Genomic DNA, 14,814 nt, shown 5'->3' with positions numbered 1-14,814 from the left:
ACGGAATTTGTTCGCTTTATCTTCGTCACCTTATTTTTATAGTGAGTTTTGACAGTTATACGTGTGAAAAGTCGAAGTAAGCACTAGGCTTTGGGGCGAAGATAATTTAATTTTTTGTTGATAGAATATAGAAAGGTAGTAAAACGATCATAGGTCATCATCATGACGAAACACTTAAAGGTGGTCTCGGCTGTTGACAGCTGTTTGCGTGAGAGCACCTTGTTAAATCCGCCTTGGGTCACCATTTCGCTTCTTCAGTATTTTATTTTATACAATCAGAGCAATGTTACCAGATGTTTGTATTTTTTCCTTTAATGCAAATCCTTTCTTTAACCCACCAAGAACAAAATATTTTATATATATCCAATATTTTTATTTCTGCTATTTAAACAAACAAAAATTTCTTTAAACATATTTTGTTTGTTTTATAGTAGGGTTTGTTTTTTAGTTTATTTTCAAATACGTTTGACACCAGCCTTTCGTGTAGCACCCACCTATGCATAGATGCGAAAGAGCACTGTTTCTGTTTTTCTTTTCTGTATGTAGAATTTTTCAAGGTTTAGTTTATGTTAAAAAAAAAAATAATATACAAAATAAAAACAAAATATAATGATATGATTTGTGAGATGATTTTATATGGAAAAAAAAAACAAAACCAACAAACATAGATATGATTATATTAATATATAGTATATTATATAATATATAAAACGAAAACGAACGACATATAGATATGTATTGAAAATACACACTTATGAGATGAAAATCATTAAAGGGAACGCATTAGACGACAATGGGGAGACGACGATTCAAGTAATTATCGCAATTAAATACGAAATCAGCATGGCGCAGAGAAAGCATTTAGGTTGAAAACTTAATGTTGCTTTATATACGCATTAAAGTTAAGCTTTTGAAGAGAAAATATAGAATAATAAAATCTAAAAAGAAAACGTAACACAATATTCACTGGAAAACACAAGGAAATTTTTCATTTTGGCACCTTTCCTTCATCATTGTCATCTAGTTACGTCGTCATTTTTCACATTTTAAACATAAAACTGCAATTCTTTTTGTATGCATTTTCCAAGAAAAAAAGCAACATTATTTTTTCGCAAAAAAACATTAATATTACAAAAAATAAAATGTGAATCAATTTTAACTCATTAAAATTTTAGACTAACAAAAACGAAATCGTAAAAGCAAAAAACTCTGATGAGAAACCCATAAAAATCACCCTACCACCACCACCACCACCACCACACCAAACACACAAAATATTATAAATCTGTTAATATTACTGACAAATAATAAAAATTCTAAAACAAAGATATGAATATAAGAAATAAATTCTTCCAAAAATAACCAAACATTTTTGTGTGTTTTATTTAATCTTAGTCTAGCGCACCTACAACTAGGCGAATGTAAACGAAGTATCTGTCTCCAAAAGCATCTCTTCCAAGCGTAAACCCAAGCGTTTGCGCTGAACATCTATTGATACAACCGAAACGGTAACACGATCTCCAATGTTAAGCTTGGTTTTACCCATTTTGCTTACATGTATTAGACCATCACATTCGATACCAACATCAACAAATGCTCCAAAGTGTGTTATATTGGTCACGGCCCCAGTGAGTACATCACACTCTGATAATTCCGTGATACGGGTAAGCCCTTGCTTGAATAGAGGCTTTTTGTCAAAATCCGTACGATAATCCTTAAACAGTTCACGTTGTAAGGCTTGGAATACCACATCCAACTGAGAATGAAAAGACGAATATAAAGAAATCCATATATAAATAATTAGTTAAAAAAGGTTAGGTTATAGAAAAAAAGGTTAGGTTAAAGAAGAAAAACCAATATGGTTCAGTTTAATTTGTATCGGCAGACCAAACCCCCTGGGACTTAAATTTTATAAAAGATTACTTATAACTTGTCTTGCATTAAAAATAGATTGCGAACTTGCAGAAACATCGAGGAAAAGATAAGAAGTGTGAGGCAGAGTTGCCTCTCTCCGGAGGCGAACTTGGGAAAAAACGGTGAGGAAAGATGCAGAAGGTTACTGAATGATCTCTACTACTCTCACAACTCAATAAAATTGGGGACTGAGGCAGGGAACAGTACACACTTTGTTGACTTCTACTGTTTGGCCGATTTTCATGGATGTCTGGTATGACATTGAGCTCCCAACAGCTGCGTCCTACGCAGGATGATCGAAAAAGGTACAGGGCAGTGCTGATCTCTGAAGCAAAGAGGAGGGGTGTTCCGATAGAGGCACTGAATGCCAACCTTGGCCTTATGTCTTTGCACTTTTATATTGAATGTGCGGTAATAATGAGTACATTGGATGGGGCACCAAGGCAGAAGTTTGCATGAACCGATTTTCAGGCAGAGATCTTGAAGATACTGTAAAAGATGTCGATTCGGTAATCCTTCCCTTGTGCGACCTTTTTGATAGGGTGAACGTTTTCTACAATGGCCGTTTGAATACGGCGTTGGCTGGTGCTGTGGGTTGCAGTGTGGAAAAGACACAGTGGCAGTGTATTTTGCGAAACAAATTGTCCTAGGGCTAAGGAAGCCCTATGACTGGTCATTGTAACGTCAGATTTTTGACGTCGCGCTGAACATGCTGCTGGGTGAGTGTTGACGAGGAGGAGACAGTTGAGTACCTTTTGTGTCATTGCCATGCAATTGAACAGTGGGGAAACTAGTAAGGCCTGTTTAAAACAGTCCTGATGACAATGTTGTTGTAGCAGTGTGCTGTACACTGAGTCGGCAGCCCTTGCCAATGAAAGACTACATCGAGTCAATCCGGTACCAACAACCGGCTGCCATGGGTTTCCAAGAGGACTACCTTGCAACTTCTGTATGTATTCCTTCTCAAATACCCCATAAAATATATGAAACACATGTGGGTGTCTCTTGGACATCTGATATTTTTAAGCAGTTATTCAGTCCTTCTTAAAGCCATCTATTTACCGTGAAAGGTAAGTACTAACCTGGCAATGCCACTCAATGTTAAAAAAAAAAAAATTATATACATGGAATTGGGAGAACACGCCTCGCGGATGCAAAACAAGAAATGATATCACGATTCGAAGTCGTCGTCTTTTTCCGCTAGTTGGCCTGGTGGCTCGGTAGCACCTTATTTTCTGCCATCTCTTTATAGGCCAGGATCAAGCAAAACTGTCGCTATGCTGACCTCGCATTTGGTTTTGAGTATCTTTTTCTGAACTTTTGGGAATTTTACCACTAACAGTGCTTTGTCCTGATGAACTAATTAAGTCACCTGTGTCACTTTCTCAGTGACATCATTTTGTGTCCTTTAGTCGTTAACGGATGGTTGTTGTTGTTGTAGTAGTCAAGCTTCAATATGTGAGTAGGCTAGTTCCGGTCCATAGGACGACCGATAGCTGCGAACATGATCAATCTTATTTCCTTCAAAGATGTCTACATCGTGTTATTTCTCACAAGAAAAACACTCTGCCAGAAAGGCCCCTCTAAGAGTGACAAGGTGTTTCACAAGGCCGAGATAGGCAGCGTCTTCGACGTTGCCGGTTTGCAATCAGTAGATTTCGTTTACTTGTCCCGGCTGGTATCATTTGATGTTGTTGTAGCCACATGTCTATTTGTTGAGGTGGCGATACTCCTCAAGCTCTTAAAGGTGAGCAAGCTCGTTCCTGACCAAGAGCCGATCGCCGCGGGAACATGATGGCCACTGGCGCCAATAACTCGCCTTGTCATATCGAGCATTATAGGAACTCAGTATTTATGCAAGATTCGGTCAGTGCACATACTGCCCTTTGAGCCAGAAGGCTACAGTTTCATTTGGTGAATTATATACAATTTTTCCCACAAGAAACCTCGCACCCGGAAACATTTCTTTGAAAGTGATGGTATGAACTTACTCTTTCTTTGGGTGTTTTAAATTCTTTGGCCAATTCATCTATATTATTTGTTCGAACATAGTTTCCAATCTTCTGAATAAAATCCGGCGAGCCAATATCATCTACTTGTAATTTACATTTGGAAATAATCCTATAATTTCATGGAGATGTAGTACAAAATTGAAAATGGTTTAAAATTAAATTGTTTACATACTTTTTGGCCACTGTATAACTCTCCGGATGTACCCAAGTGCAATCTAAGAGATTCTCAATGCGACCTCCTAAACTATGAGGATCAATTCGTATGAAACTAGACAAACAGAAAAGTGAAGAATTAGTACAATATGTATGCTCCCAAAAATGTGAGTACTCACCCTGCACACTGAACAAATGTCTTTTCTCCAATAGTCTTGACCTGCAACAAATCTTTTCGAGTTCGAAATGGACCATTGTCAGCACGATACTGTAGTATCTTTTCAGCTTTCTTTGCCGATAGACCGGCAATGTGTCTAAAAGAAATCACAAAAGAGTTTAACAATTTCTTTACATGACCTTTTGTGGGTAATATTTACTTGAGAACTGTTATGCTCGCTGTATTGATGTCCACACCTACATAACTCACACATTCGGAGACAACTTCAATTAAAGATTCCGTCAAATGTTTTTCATTGATGTCATGCTGATACATGCCTACACCAATATGTCTTGGTTCTATTTTCACATATTCACTTAGCGGATCATTGAGACGCCGGGCAATGGAAACGGCACTTATTTCGTTCATATCCATATTGGGAAATTCTTTTTTTGCCACTTCACTGCATGAGTATATAGAGGCACCCTGTTCCGATACTATACTATAGCGAACTTGTTGAGCATCTAGAATACCCAACTCAAAAAGCTTCGATAGCCAAAATTCAGTTTCACGACAGGCAGTGCCATTGCCTAAGGCTATAAGGTGGCATCTAAAGAAAACAAAATATTAAGTTCTTACATATATAGTGGAGATAATCTTATCTGACTTGTGTCTTTTAAGAATTTTGGCCAATTTTTCACCCCATTCTTCAGGATCTGAATTTCGTCTGTGTGGATAAAGTACTCCAGTTTCCAAAACATCTGCAGTTTCCGAAATCAAGGCATATTTACAACCATTGGCAAATCCAGGATCTATACCCAAAATTTTTTCACCCTTTAAAGGTGACATTAACAACAACTGTTTCAAGTTTTTGGCAAATACATCAATTGAAGCCTTTTTCGCCGATTCATTGAGATCAGATCTTATTTGGCGAGAGATCAAAGGTTGTACTGTAAGGAAAATAGTTGGCTTTAAAATTCAGTGGCTATCTAGCTTGTCACATAATATTAAATTACATTTCTTGCTGTAGCATTCCTCAAAGGACTTGTTGAATATCTCCAAACGTAATGGATATTTGACCCCATCCTCCATAAATATGGAACGCACATAACGTTCCAATTCGTTGCGAAAATAATCGTTTACCATTATCTTCACCGTTAGAAATTTCATTTTCTCAGCCCGATTGATGGCCAAAACTTGATGAGGTTTAAGAAAGCGTACATCATTGGAATAGTCATAGTACATTTCATATTTGGAAGCATCATTTTTATTACTGCCATGATGGCCACCGGCAGCTGCCTCGGTAGAAGTGGAAGATTTTGGATTTTTTGTTGCCTTAGTTTTGGCCGAAGGCTCTTTGAGCTTAGAAGTTTTTAAGGTAATCCGATGCACACGTTGGCTGTGGGTATTTATTTATCAAAGTAGAATTCATTTACTTCTACAATATTTTCTAATACTTACAGCCTTCTAATTTCTTCAAGCACTCCCGTATGTTTGCTTATATTGTGAGAAATAATATGGCATATACCATTAAAAACCTTCTCTTCAGTATCCAGATCAGGATTTTTGCTGTCCACGATGTTTTTCAAGTGCACATGGGGCAGTTCTCCGTATAACAAACGATCAGCATATTCTTCTAAGCCCAAAGCTTTAGCTCTCTGTGCCAGTGAGCCTTTGCTGGCAGCTTTATAGGGGGCATACTAAAATTAAAAGCTCAAATCATTTCTTGAAATTTTTTTCCATTTGCCTTACCAAAAATTCCAACTCTTCTGGTGATTTGGCACATAACATTTCTGTACGTATCTCTTCATCAATGACATTCTCTTTCTCCAAAGTGGTCACAATAGTTTCGGCCTTTTTGCGCAGATTAACGATTTCTGTGTAACAGGTCTTAATTTCTCTCAATTGTTCCGGTTGTATGTGATCGATTAAATCCCGACGATAGCGACATATAAAGGGAATGGTATTTTCATTTTCAAAGAGTTGCACAATATTTTTAGCTGCTCTCGGTTCAATGTTGGTTGTCTCCGCCAGTAGTTCATCAATGGTCCAAATTTTACGACGAGCTGCAGACAAATGAAGGAAAGGTTAACCATAATATTAACATCAAGTTTTATGTCATTCATACCCCAAAAGCTACTTCTGCCCTGAATTTTCTGCGGCCTGACTTCACAACTCTGATCTAGATAAGAATCATCTTGATTAAATTGTTCTTCCGGTCTGGCTAGCGTCTGTCCATCTGGCTGATCTTCTGTAAGTTCCAAAGACTCCACAATTCCGTCATTGTCACAATTCACAACATTAGGTGGTGTATTTTCGTCGGATTGTTTTTTCTCTGCTGCAGTTGCTTTTTTAGTAGTCCTAGGTTTACGAGTAGTTTTAGTAGCTCCTTTGGAGACAGGTTGAGGCTTGGTTATGACAACTTTGGTGGTTCGAGCTCTTTTCTGTGGTGATTCTTCATTATAGCAATCATCATCATCGCTGTCGGATATATCTACAATTACTGCTGGCTTGGCCGCAGCTTTTCTTTTAGGCCTTGTTGATAAAGACATAGTTCCATATGCTAGCAACACTTTCACGAACGTTGGAATTCAATTGTATTTTAATTTTAAAAGGCGGTAGAGAGTCCTCTTGATGCCTTGCCATATAATTGTTGCCATATTTTTTGTAAAGGCGAACTCTATTTTTATGCGTTTAAGAGACTTAACCCAACCAAAGAGTCAAGAGTCAGCGTTAGTTAGTTATTGACATTCATCTCATAAGCAGAGTACTCTATTTTAGTTGTGAAAAACTTTTACAAAATATCTTAATTTACTTAAACATATTCAATGCAATTTTTCTGCACCAACACAATTTTGTATTCATATTATACTAGAAATAATTGTGCCTAATAGCTACTTTTATGTCATAAGCCTAAAAAAACATTGTAATTTTTCACACATATTTCATTTAGAATGGAATACCAACCTATAGGGACAACAAAAAAATTTGAGCTTGACAACATTCCACTTGAAAAGCTGAACAGAATACTCAGCTTAAAATATGATACGGCAAAAGACTGCCAATTAATCGTTCAATGTAAGCCACCTTAATATGGCAACACAAACACACCCCCTGATAACCAAAATGTAAACAAAAAACAGCTGACTAAGGTTTTTTTGCAATCGTAAAATTTTTTTTATAGTTATTAAGTTTAATAATATTATCAAGTAAAATGACAATTGTTAGGGCTATTCTTCCCAAACTCCACAGAAAATTTGCTATAAATAGCTATAAGCGCTGTTTTAGCTCAAAGGATATTCGAAATATAGGAATTCTAGCTCACATAGATGCCGGTAACATAACAACTAATTAAATAAATTTACTTTTGCCATATTATTAATCATTTAATATGGTCTTTAATCACGTTTTTAAGGAAAAACAACAACCACCGAACGGATGCTTTTTTACTCTGGCAAGACACGTGCATTGGGTGAAGTGCATCGTGGAAATACTGTAACCGATTACTTAACACAAGAAAGGGAACGAGGAATAACAATCTGTAGCTCTGCTGTTACCTTCACGTGGAATAATAGGAAGTAAGCTGCACATTATTATGCTCCTCAAATGGGTTATCTAACAAGTTTTAATAGAATTAATCTATTAGATACGCCTGGTCACATTGATTTTACCATGGAAGTAGAACAGTCGCTTTATGCTGTCGACGGTGTCGTTGTAGTTTTGGATGGCACAGCAGGAGTGGAAGCACAAACGGTTACTGTTTGGTCGCAAGCAGATAAACATCGTCTGCCTAAAATAAGTTTTATAAATAAAATGGATAGGCCAGATGCGGATTTTGATAAGTGTGTGCACGATTTGGAAACAAAATTAGATGCAAAACCTATTTGTATACAATATCCACTGAAGGATTCCAAGGGAAATTTGTGTGAGTACATATAAACTAATATTAGGTATAGTACGTTGGGTACGAAAAATAAATAGTTGGTGGTGTAACCCATTAAGGATTTTGTAAGTAGCTCATCTTAAATTAGAATTTTTTTTTCGAGTTTACTCTTTACTCTGGAGATAGCGATCTTAGTAAAACCCCATAGTTGAGAAAGCTCGTTCAGCTCCATAGGAACGATAGCGGCGGGTTCTTTCGTTATTTAAAGGCGCCAATAAATTATATTCTCATATCGAGCTTCTCAGTATTTAAACAAGAGCCGGCTTCGCCCAGTCTCTCAAGGAGACTCTCCTCGATACCGTCAATCGTCCGCAAATGCAGTTGCAGCTACTCCGTATATAGGGCATCCCATCATCCGCAACCCATGGATGCGCCCGGTAGCTCCCACCTGAGGTTCTCGTGATAACGTTGAACACCACCAAAATCGGTGCCCATAGTTATCCCGTGCCGGGAACAAACAAAAAGTCGATGATTAGGGTATCAATACTCACGCAGTCTTTCTATTATCAAAATTGGATGTTTTATATGCCTTAGTTATATCTATTATTTGAACTATGAACTAATTTTAGATAATAACACTGCCAATATAAAAGCCTTTTATTATTCTTCGTTAAAAATTCAGGGTACGAAGTCTATTTGGCAAGTTCGTCTGTGGAAATCACATTTAAAGCATATTTATTCCCAAAACTCCATATAGTTCGACGAATAGAGCCCCAAGAAGCTTCAAATACAGCCCTACATGGATATTTAGAATGCAAATTTAACTTGTGCCCTCTTACACCCACCTTGATCATAAGTTGATATGCCCGGCTGGGGTAATTGTGAGCACTACAAAAGCTGGAAGGTCCAATCTGTGTGGTGTTCATTGCTGTCACGAGAAGCTTAGCTGCGAGCTACCGGGCGCGTCCACAGGTGGCGGATATTGGAATGCTCCATACTGAGTAGCTGCGTATCGAGAGGAGAGTCTCATTGAGAGGTTGGGTGGCACCTGCTCTTGCATAAATACAGAGTGCCTATGATGCTCAATATGATAAGGCGAGTTATTGAAGCCTTTAAATAACCAATGGCCAAACTGTTCCCGCGGCGATCGGTCGTTTGGACCGGAATGAGCTTGCATACCTATAGGAGCTTTACGAGGATCGCCACCTCCACATGAAAATGTGGTTACAGCAACAAAGTTGATTTGATTTCCTCAAAATAATACAATGATCACATAGGTTGACATGACTGTCTATGATGATAACCACGTTCGGACTTGGCTAGAAAAAGCTAAACAGCTGCATTGTTATAAACTTCCTTGTTTCGTAATGGAACGATCGGAGGCAAATTTCCAATTATTTAAACTCTTGTCCACAATTCATGGTGTTTTGTTCCTAACATTCGACTCGACCGAACATGCATGTTGTCACAACCCATTCTGCTACTATTCTGATCAATAACCTTCCTATCAATTGGCTACATGCTGTAACAATTTTTCAATTTTTTTTTAAGCTATCTACGACATCATACGTTTGGAGCATATTTCTTGGGATTCACAGAGTTTGGGACGAACATATCAGTCAAAAGCAGTCACTGATTCGAATATTTTATTGGAATTACAAGATAAACGGAATAACTTGATAGATAAACTCTGTAGCATTGATGATAGCCTGGCTGAATTGGTCATAACCAATGACGGATTTGACAAAGTCACAAATGAACTTATATACGCAGCGCTACGAAAAGCAACATGCCAGCATAAATATGTGCCTGTTGCCTTGGGGTCGGCCTATAAAAATGTTGGTGTACAAACTTTAATGGATGCAGTTATAAATTATTTACCTCATCCTCAAGAGCGTAATGAAGTTTATGATTGTTTTGAGTGAGTTTTTTCACATTTTTCTTAGTTTACCAGAAGTCTAAAACTGATTTCATATTAGAAATGATTTTGTAGGTAAAGTTTTTAAAATAGTCCATGACAAACAAAGAGGCCCTTTGACTCTGGTGCGTGTCTTGCGAGGCGACCTTAAGAAGAGCATGCGTATTACTTCCACCCGGGGGCAAGCAGAAGTCATAGGGAAAATTTATGAACCTTTAGCCGATGAGTATAAGGAGATACAGGCGGTACAGGCAGGTGATGTGGCTATATGCTCGGGGTTAAAGGTAGGATAATGGGTTTTGTATTTTTAAACAGCAATTTGTAATGGTCTCTTCCAATCAGCACACAGTGACAGGTGATTTACTGGTAACCAACACCACTTCCTTAAAAAATGCCCAAAAGCGTTTACAAAAATCCTTGAATAGAAAAAAGGATTCATCCCTACCCGAAAACGATGATGATGACGTTGAAATGGATCTCATTAACGAGATATTCTCACTTGAACCTCAAATCCCTGATGCTGTCTACTTTTGCTCTATAGAACCGCCCAGTGTATCCTACCAAAATGCTATGGAATTGGCATTAAAGCAACTACAAAGAGAAGATCCTAGCCTAAGAGTTACATTTGATCCCATAACGGGCCAGACAGTACTGGGTGGCATGGGAGAGCTACACATGGACATAATAAAATCACGAATACTAACTGAATATAAAATTGAAGTTGATTTGGGCCCTTTGCAAATCGCCTATAAGGAAACCATTGAGAATAATGCCAAAACTACATTTGCAGTAGAAAAAGAAATTGCCGGATCCAAACAAAGCGTGGCGATAACATTGGAATTGATTAGAGACGGAAAGGACATTTTCAGCCTAGATAAGTCAGCTGAAAATTTTAACAACTTGCAAGCAATTAGACCGCGCACATTACAAGTAATACGAAAAGGTTGTCTCTCCGCATTGGAAAGAGGACCCAAGGTGGGAGGACAAGTTGTGGAAACTCAAATAAAATTGCACAATGTCAACATAGGACGAGGTACAGCAGATTCCTTCTTAATGGCTGCGGCAGGGCAATGTGTCCAAAAGGTAATGGTGAGACCTTAAGAGAATATCTTATAGAAAGCTTTTCCTTTACAGATTTTAACAGACAATGGAACCAGACTTTTGGAACCCATTATGGCTTTACAGATAGTGATACCCAGTGAGAGAGTTTCGAGCATTTTAGCTGATTTGGGCAGAAGAAGAGCCACAGTTAATGATGTTCTGCCAAAGGGGGAAAGAAACAAATTGGTCCTTGTAAATGCTCCCCTAGCAGAACTTTCAAATTATTCAAGTATTCTAAGAACAATTAGCTCGGGCACAGCCAGTATGACAATGCAGCCTTGTGGTTTTACAGTTATGAATACAAACGACGAAGAATTTGCGATAAGAAGGGCTCATGGGTTCGAATAGAATAGTAAATAATGTAAAAAAATTAAATGATTAACAAATTGTTAAAAAATTATCTTTGCAGATATGATTTAGCTTAGAAAACATTTTAAATTCGTTTTTGTTACTCACCAAAATCCAAAAACTTAATTTACTAAATTTTTGCCATGAACATTCCGTTTAAGGAAAAGAGAATACTTCTCTCATATCAATGAGTGCAGTCCGATTAAAGTTGAAGCTCAATGATAAGGGCCCCCTTTTTAGTGCTGAGTCCAAACGGTGTGCCGCATAGAGACACCACTTGACACAGAAGTTTAAACATGACAGGACACCTACAAAATGTAGCCAGCGTTAGTAAGGGGATAACAACCGCTGAAAATTTTTCTGATGTTCACGCCAGAATTTGAACCCGTTCGGCGTCATAGCTAGGTAAGGTTAGGTTTAAGTGGCAGTCTGCCATCATACTCACTTAGACGTTTTCGTCCATTGTGATACCACAGGAACAAAAGAAGCAAGATGACTTCTAGTTCCTTCCGTTGAAACACCCAGATCGCACAATAACTTGCGAATGTTCATATCCGCTAAATCAGACAGGTTCTCAAAGAAATGGGAATCCGAAGTGGAACTTCTTTTGACTGCTAGTGCGGGACACACACACAAAAGGTGTTCTATAATCTCTTCTTCTTACGATGTCCTCGCAGCTTCTGCAAAAGTCGATACTGGCAACTTTCAGTCTGTCAGCATGTTTTCCGATTAAAAAGTCACCTGTCATGACGGACACAATGACTGAGACGTCTGTTCCAAGCAGTAGACCTCTTCAAGTCTAGATTAGGCCACATAATTTTGGAATGCTCACAGCCCCCCTCTTTGTGACCATCTATCATTAGTTGTCCTTCGGGCTTCGTCCTGAAAACTTGGCTTACATGTCGCTAGAGGCATACCCACAGATTCCAGTATCCCTGAAATGTGTAGGATTGTTGCATGACACGCGGTCTAAACCTTGCCAATGGCTCTCTTGCAGGTGTATAGGGCAAGAGTGGCCTTGCCTTTGCCCTTTCCAAGATGTTGGATTTGATGTTCAATGTCCTGCCCAGCAAAACACCCAGGTATTTTGCACTTTCTGTAAATGGAACATTCTCTCCACACAAGGAGACGGTTCCACTGTAGGCAACTTGTATCTCCTGCTGAAAAGAACTACTTCTGTCTTGCACGGATTTATACCTTGACCACTTTCGGTAGCCCACTTTGCTGTACCACGTAAAGCTTCCTTAAGTATATTTCTTAGAGTGCTGGGAAACTTTCCCCTAACCGCAATTGCCACGTCATCAGTATATGCGACCACTTTTACGCCTTTTTCTTCCAAAACCAATAATATAATATTAATGGCTATATTTCAAAGTAGAGGAGACAGTACACACCCTTGAGGAGTTCCTTTGCTGACCCATCTTTTTAGATCCACAGATCCCAAGCCTGCCGTAATGCATCTCTTAGTAAATTATTAATAAACTTCCTTACGGTAGAGTTGATGCCAAGAAACCCCAACTTCTTCATGATTGACGTCGGTTTTACATTATTGAAAGCACCTTCAATGTCGAGAAATGCTACCATTGTATATTCCTTGACAGCGAGAGAACCCTCTATGTAGGCTGTTTCGGTGGATATGCCTTTACTATATGCATGCTGCTGCCGTGACAGGCGATCTCCAGGGATCTTTGCCCTAAGATATGTTTCTTTCAACCTCTCAAGTGTCTTCAGCATAAAGGATGACAGACTAATAGGACGAAAATGATACAAGCAGCTAGGGAACCAGTCTATCAGACACAGCTTGTAATTCAACAGGTGATACATCATCATAGCTATCCACTCAAAAATAATTAAAAGTTGCGGCTACAGCTTTCCCCTAGCGGAAGGGTCTACACAATAAAGTGTGCAAGTGAGTTGTCGTGTCACGCGTGGTTCAAGTGATTCGTGAGTGAGATCTAAATCCAATCACGTGAACGTGAGTGAGTGAAATCATGCTCACGACACTTATCATGAGAAAATCATGACTCACGAGACACTCACGAATCACGAGGAAATCACTACTCACGAAACAAACAAAAATAACGAAAAACAAAATTGTTCGCTTGCTCTCAAATCATACGGTATTTTAACATACAGAATCAAAAAAGGAAAAGAGCAAATACATAAGTGGTTATGCAAGGCTGATTCGTTTTACAAATTAATATTTAATCTCAGTCGTGAATCATGACTCACGTGTCTCGTGAGTCGTGATTTCTCGTAAGTCGTGCATGAGTAAAATTTTTGTCTCGTGAGTGTGCGCACGCTCACGAGAAAAAAATGTTTACTAAAAAATTATTTTCTCGTGAGCGTGAGTGAAAAATCACTCACGCGCACCTCTCTCGATACACCGAACCGACCTTGCTCCCCAAAGAGATCGCTGCAAGTATGTGGCTACAACAAAAACAACGAATGTTACGTAGCAGGAGCTAATAACTCTAGTACCGACGGAGCGTAATCAGCCCACGTTCAACGAATTATCGAGAATCAATAATCATGGAGCCCCTAGCACCTGCAGCACAGTAAAATATAAGATATAATCTTGTTGTGCTTGGTGTTAAATAAATGAAATGAAATGAAATGAAATGAAAGCAATGCTTCAAGCGCATAACTATTCCTCCGACTAATAACTGTAAAGAGAAAGGGAAGCGCAGACCAACCGCGATAACGATTCCAGTTTGGCAACAATTTTGCACGTAGTGTTTTGTGTCGATCTTTAACCTGATATAGCTCCCCCAGATGTATATATGTCCTTTATTTTCAAAAAAAATTAACCGATAGTAAAAAGTTTAGCGTGAACATAGAACATCAACAAGCTCTCTCCATCTAACTCTATCGTTGGCCATAGCTTTGGCTTGAATCCGTGATATATGGATTGACTCCAACTCTATTTTCGTTCAGCGGATCCATGTGTTTTTTGCATATCATTTGCATATTTTGCATATCTTTTGCATATTTTGCACATCTTTTGCATATTTGGGGCATATTTGTTGACTAAAAAACGCCAGTTATCGAAGATGGCTTAACCGATTTAGCTTATTTTTGTATTTGCCCTTATAATAACTCAAAAATACGAATCTGGTGTTAAGTTTGGGGTCAAGCTATTGGGTGAACCGCCCAACCCAAAAGGACTTGATTCAAATGTAAGGTATTTGGACACATTTCATCTAGACTCTAGCGATTGGTATCTAAAACTTGGCTCTACGGAGTACTTAGTTAGTACTTGGCACTATAAAGAACAAACCCATAATTTTTTTGTTCAAAAATGTATGTAGCTTTTTATTAAATCAAT

At 38.3% G+C, this 14,814-nt stretch overlaps 2 protein-coding genes across 10 annotated transcripts in view; one reads left to right on the top strand and one right to left on the bottom strand.

Moving 5' to 3' along the window:
- LOC106093788 (ribosome-releasing factor 2, mitochondrial) overlaps window positions 1-11,498 on the top strand; it is a 139,253-nt gene extending 127,755 nt beyond the window's left edge. For 8 of the 9 annotated variants that reach the window (XM_059363171.1, XM_059363170.1, XM_059363169.1 and 5 more), the window contains one exon: window positions 7,652-7,761. In XM_059363171.1, coding sequence (XP_059219154.1) covers window positions 7,652-7,712 — 61 coding nt within the window. In that variant the 3' untranslated portion in view covers window positions 7,713-7,761. Of the gene's footprint in view, window positions 1-7,393; window positions 7,572-7,651; window positions 7,815-7,868; window positions 8,162-9,670; window positions 10,041-10,098; window positions 10,322-10,379; window positions 11,121-11,171 lie in introns of those variants that run through there. The other variant, XM_013260945.2, reaches the window with a different exon arrangement.
- On the bottom strand, window positions 1,348-6,879 carry LOC106093789 (uncharacterized protein YdcI). Its single transcript, XM_013260943.2, has 10 exons — window positions 6,365-6,879; window positions 5,989-6,302; window positions 5,698-5,936; window positions 5,253-5,635; window positions 4,904-5,186; window positions 4,457-4,846; window positions 4,259-4,393; window positions 4,099-4,194; window positions 3,906-4,035; window positions 1,348-1,756 (listed from the first exon to the last, which is right to left on the bottom strand). The coding sequence occupies exons 1-10, from the start codon at window positions 6,786-6,788 to the stop codon at window positions 1,412-1,414; spliced, it is 2,739 nt and encodes a 912-aa protein (XP_013116397.2). The 5' UTR covers window positions 6,789-6,879; the 3' UTR covers window positions 1,348-1,411.
- Window positions 11,499-14,814: the final 3,316 nt, after the last annotated feature.

This window comes from Stomoxys calcitrans, chromosome 2 (genome assembly GCF_963082655.1).
Source record: "Stomoxys calcitrans chromosome 2, idStoCalc2.1, whole genome shotgun sequence".
NCBI lineage: Eukaryota > Metazoa > Arthropoda > Insecta > Diptera > Muscidae > Stomoxys > Stomoxys calcitrans.
Note: the sequence above shows the minus strand (reverse complement) of the source record. Positions and strands in the feature narration are given on the sequence as shown.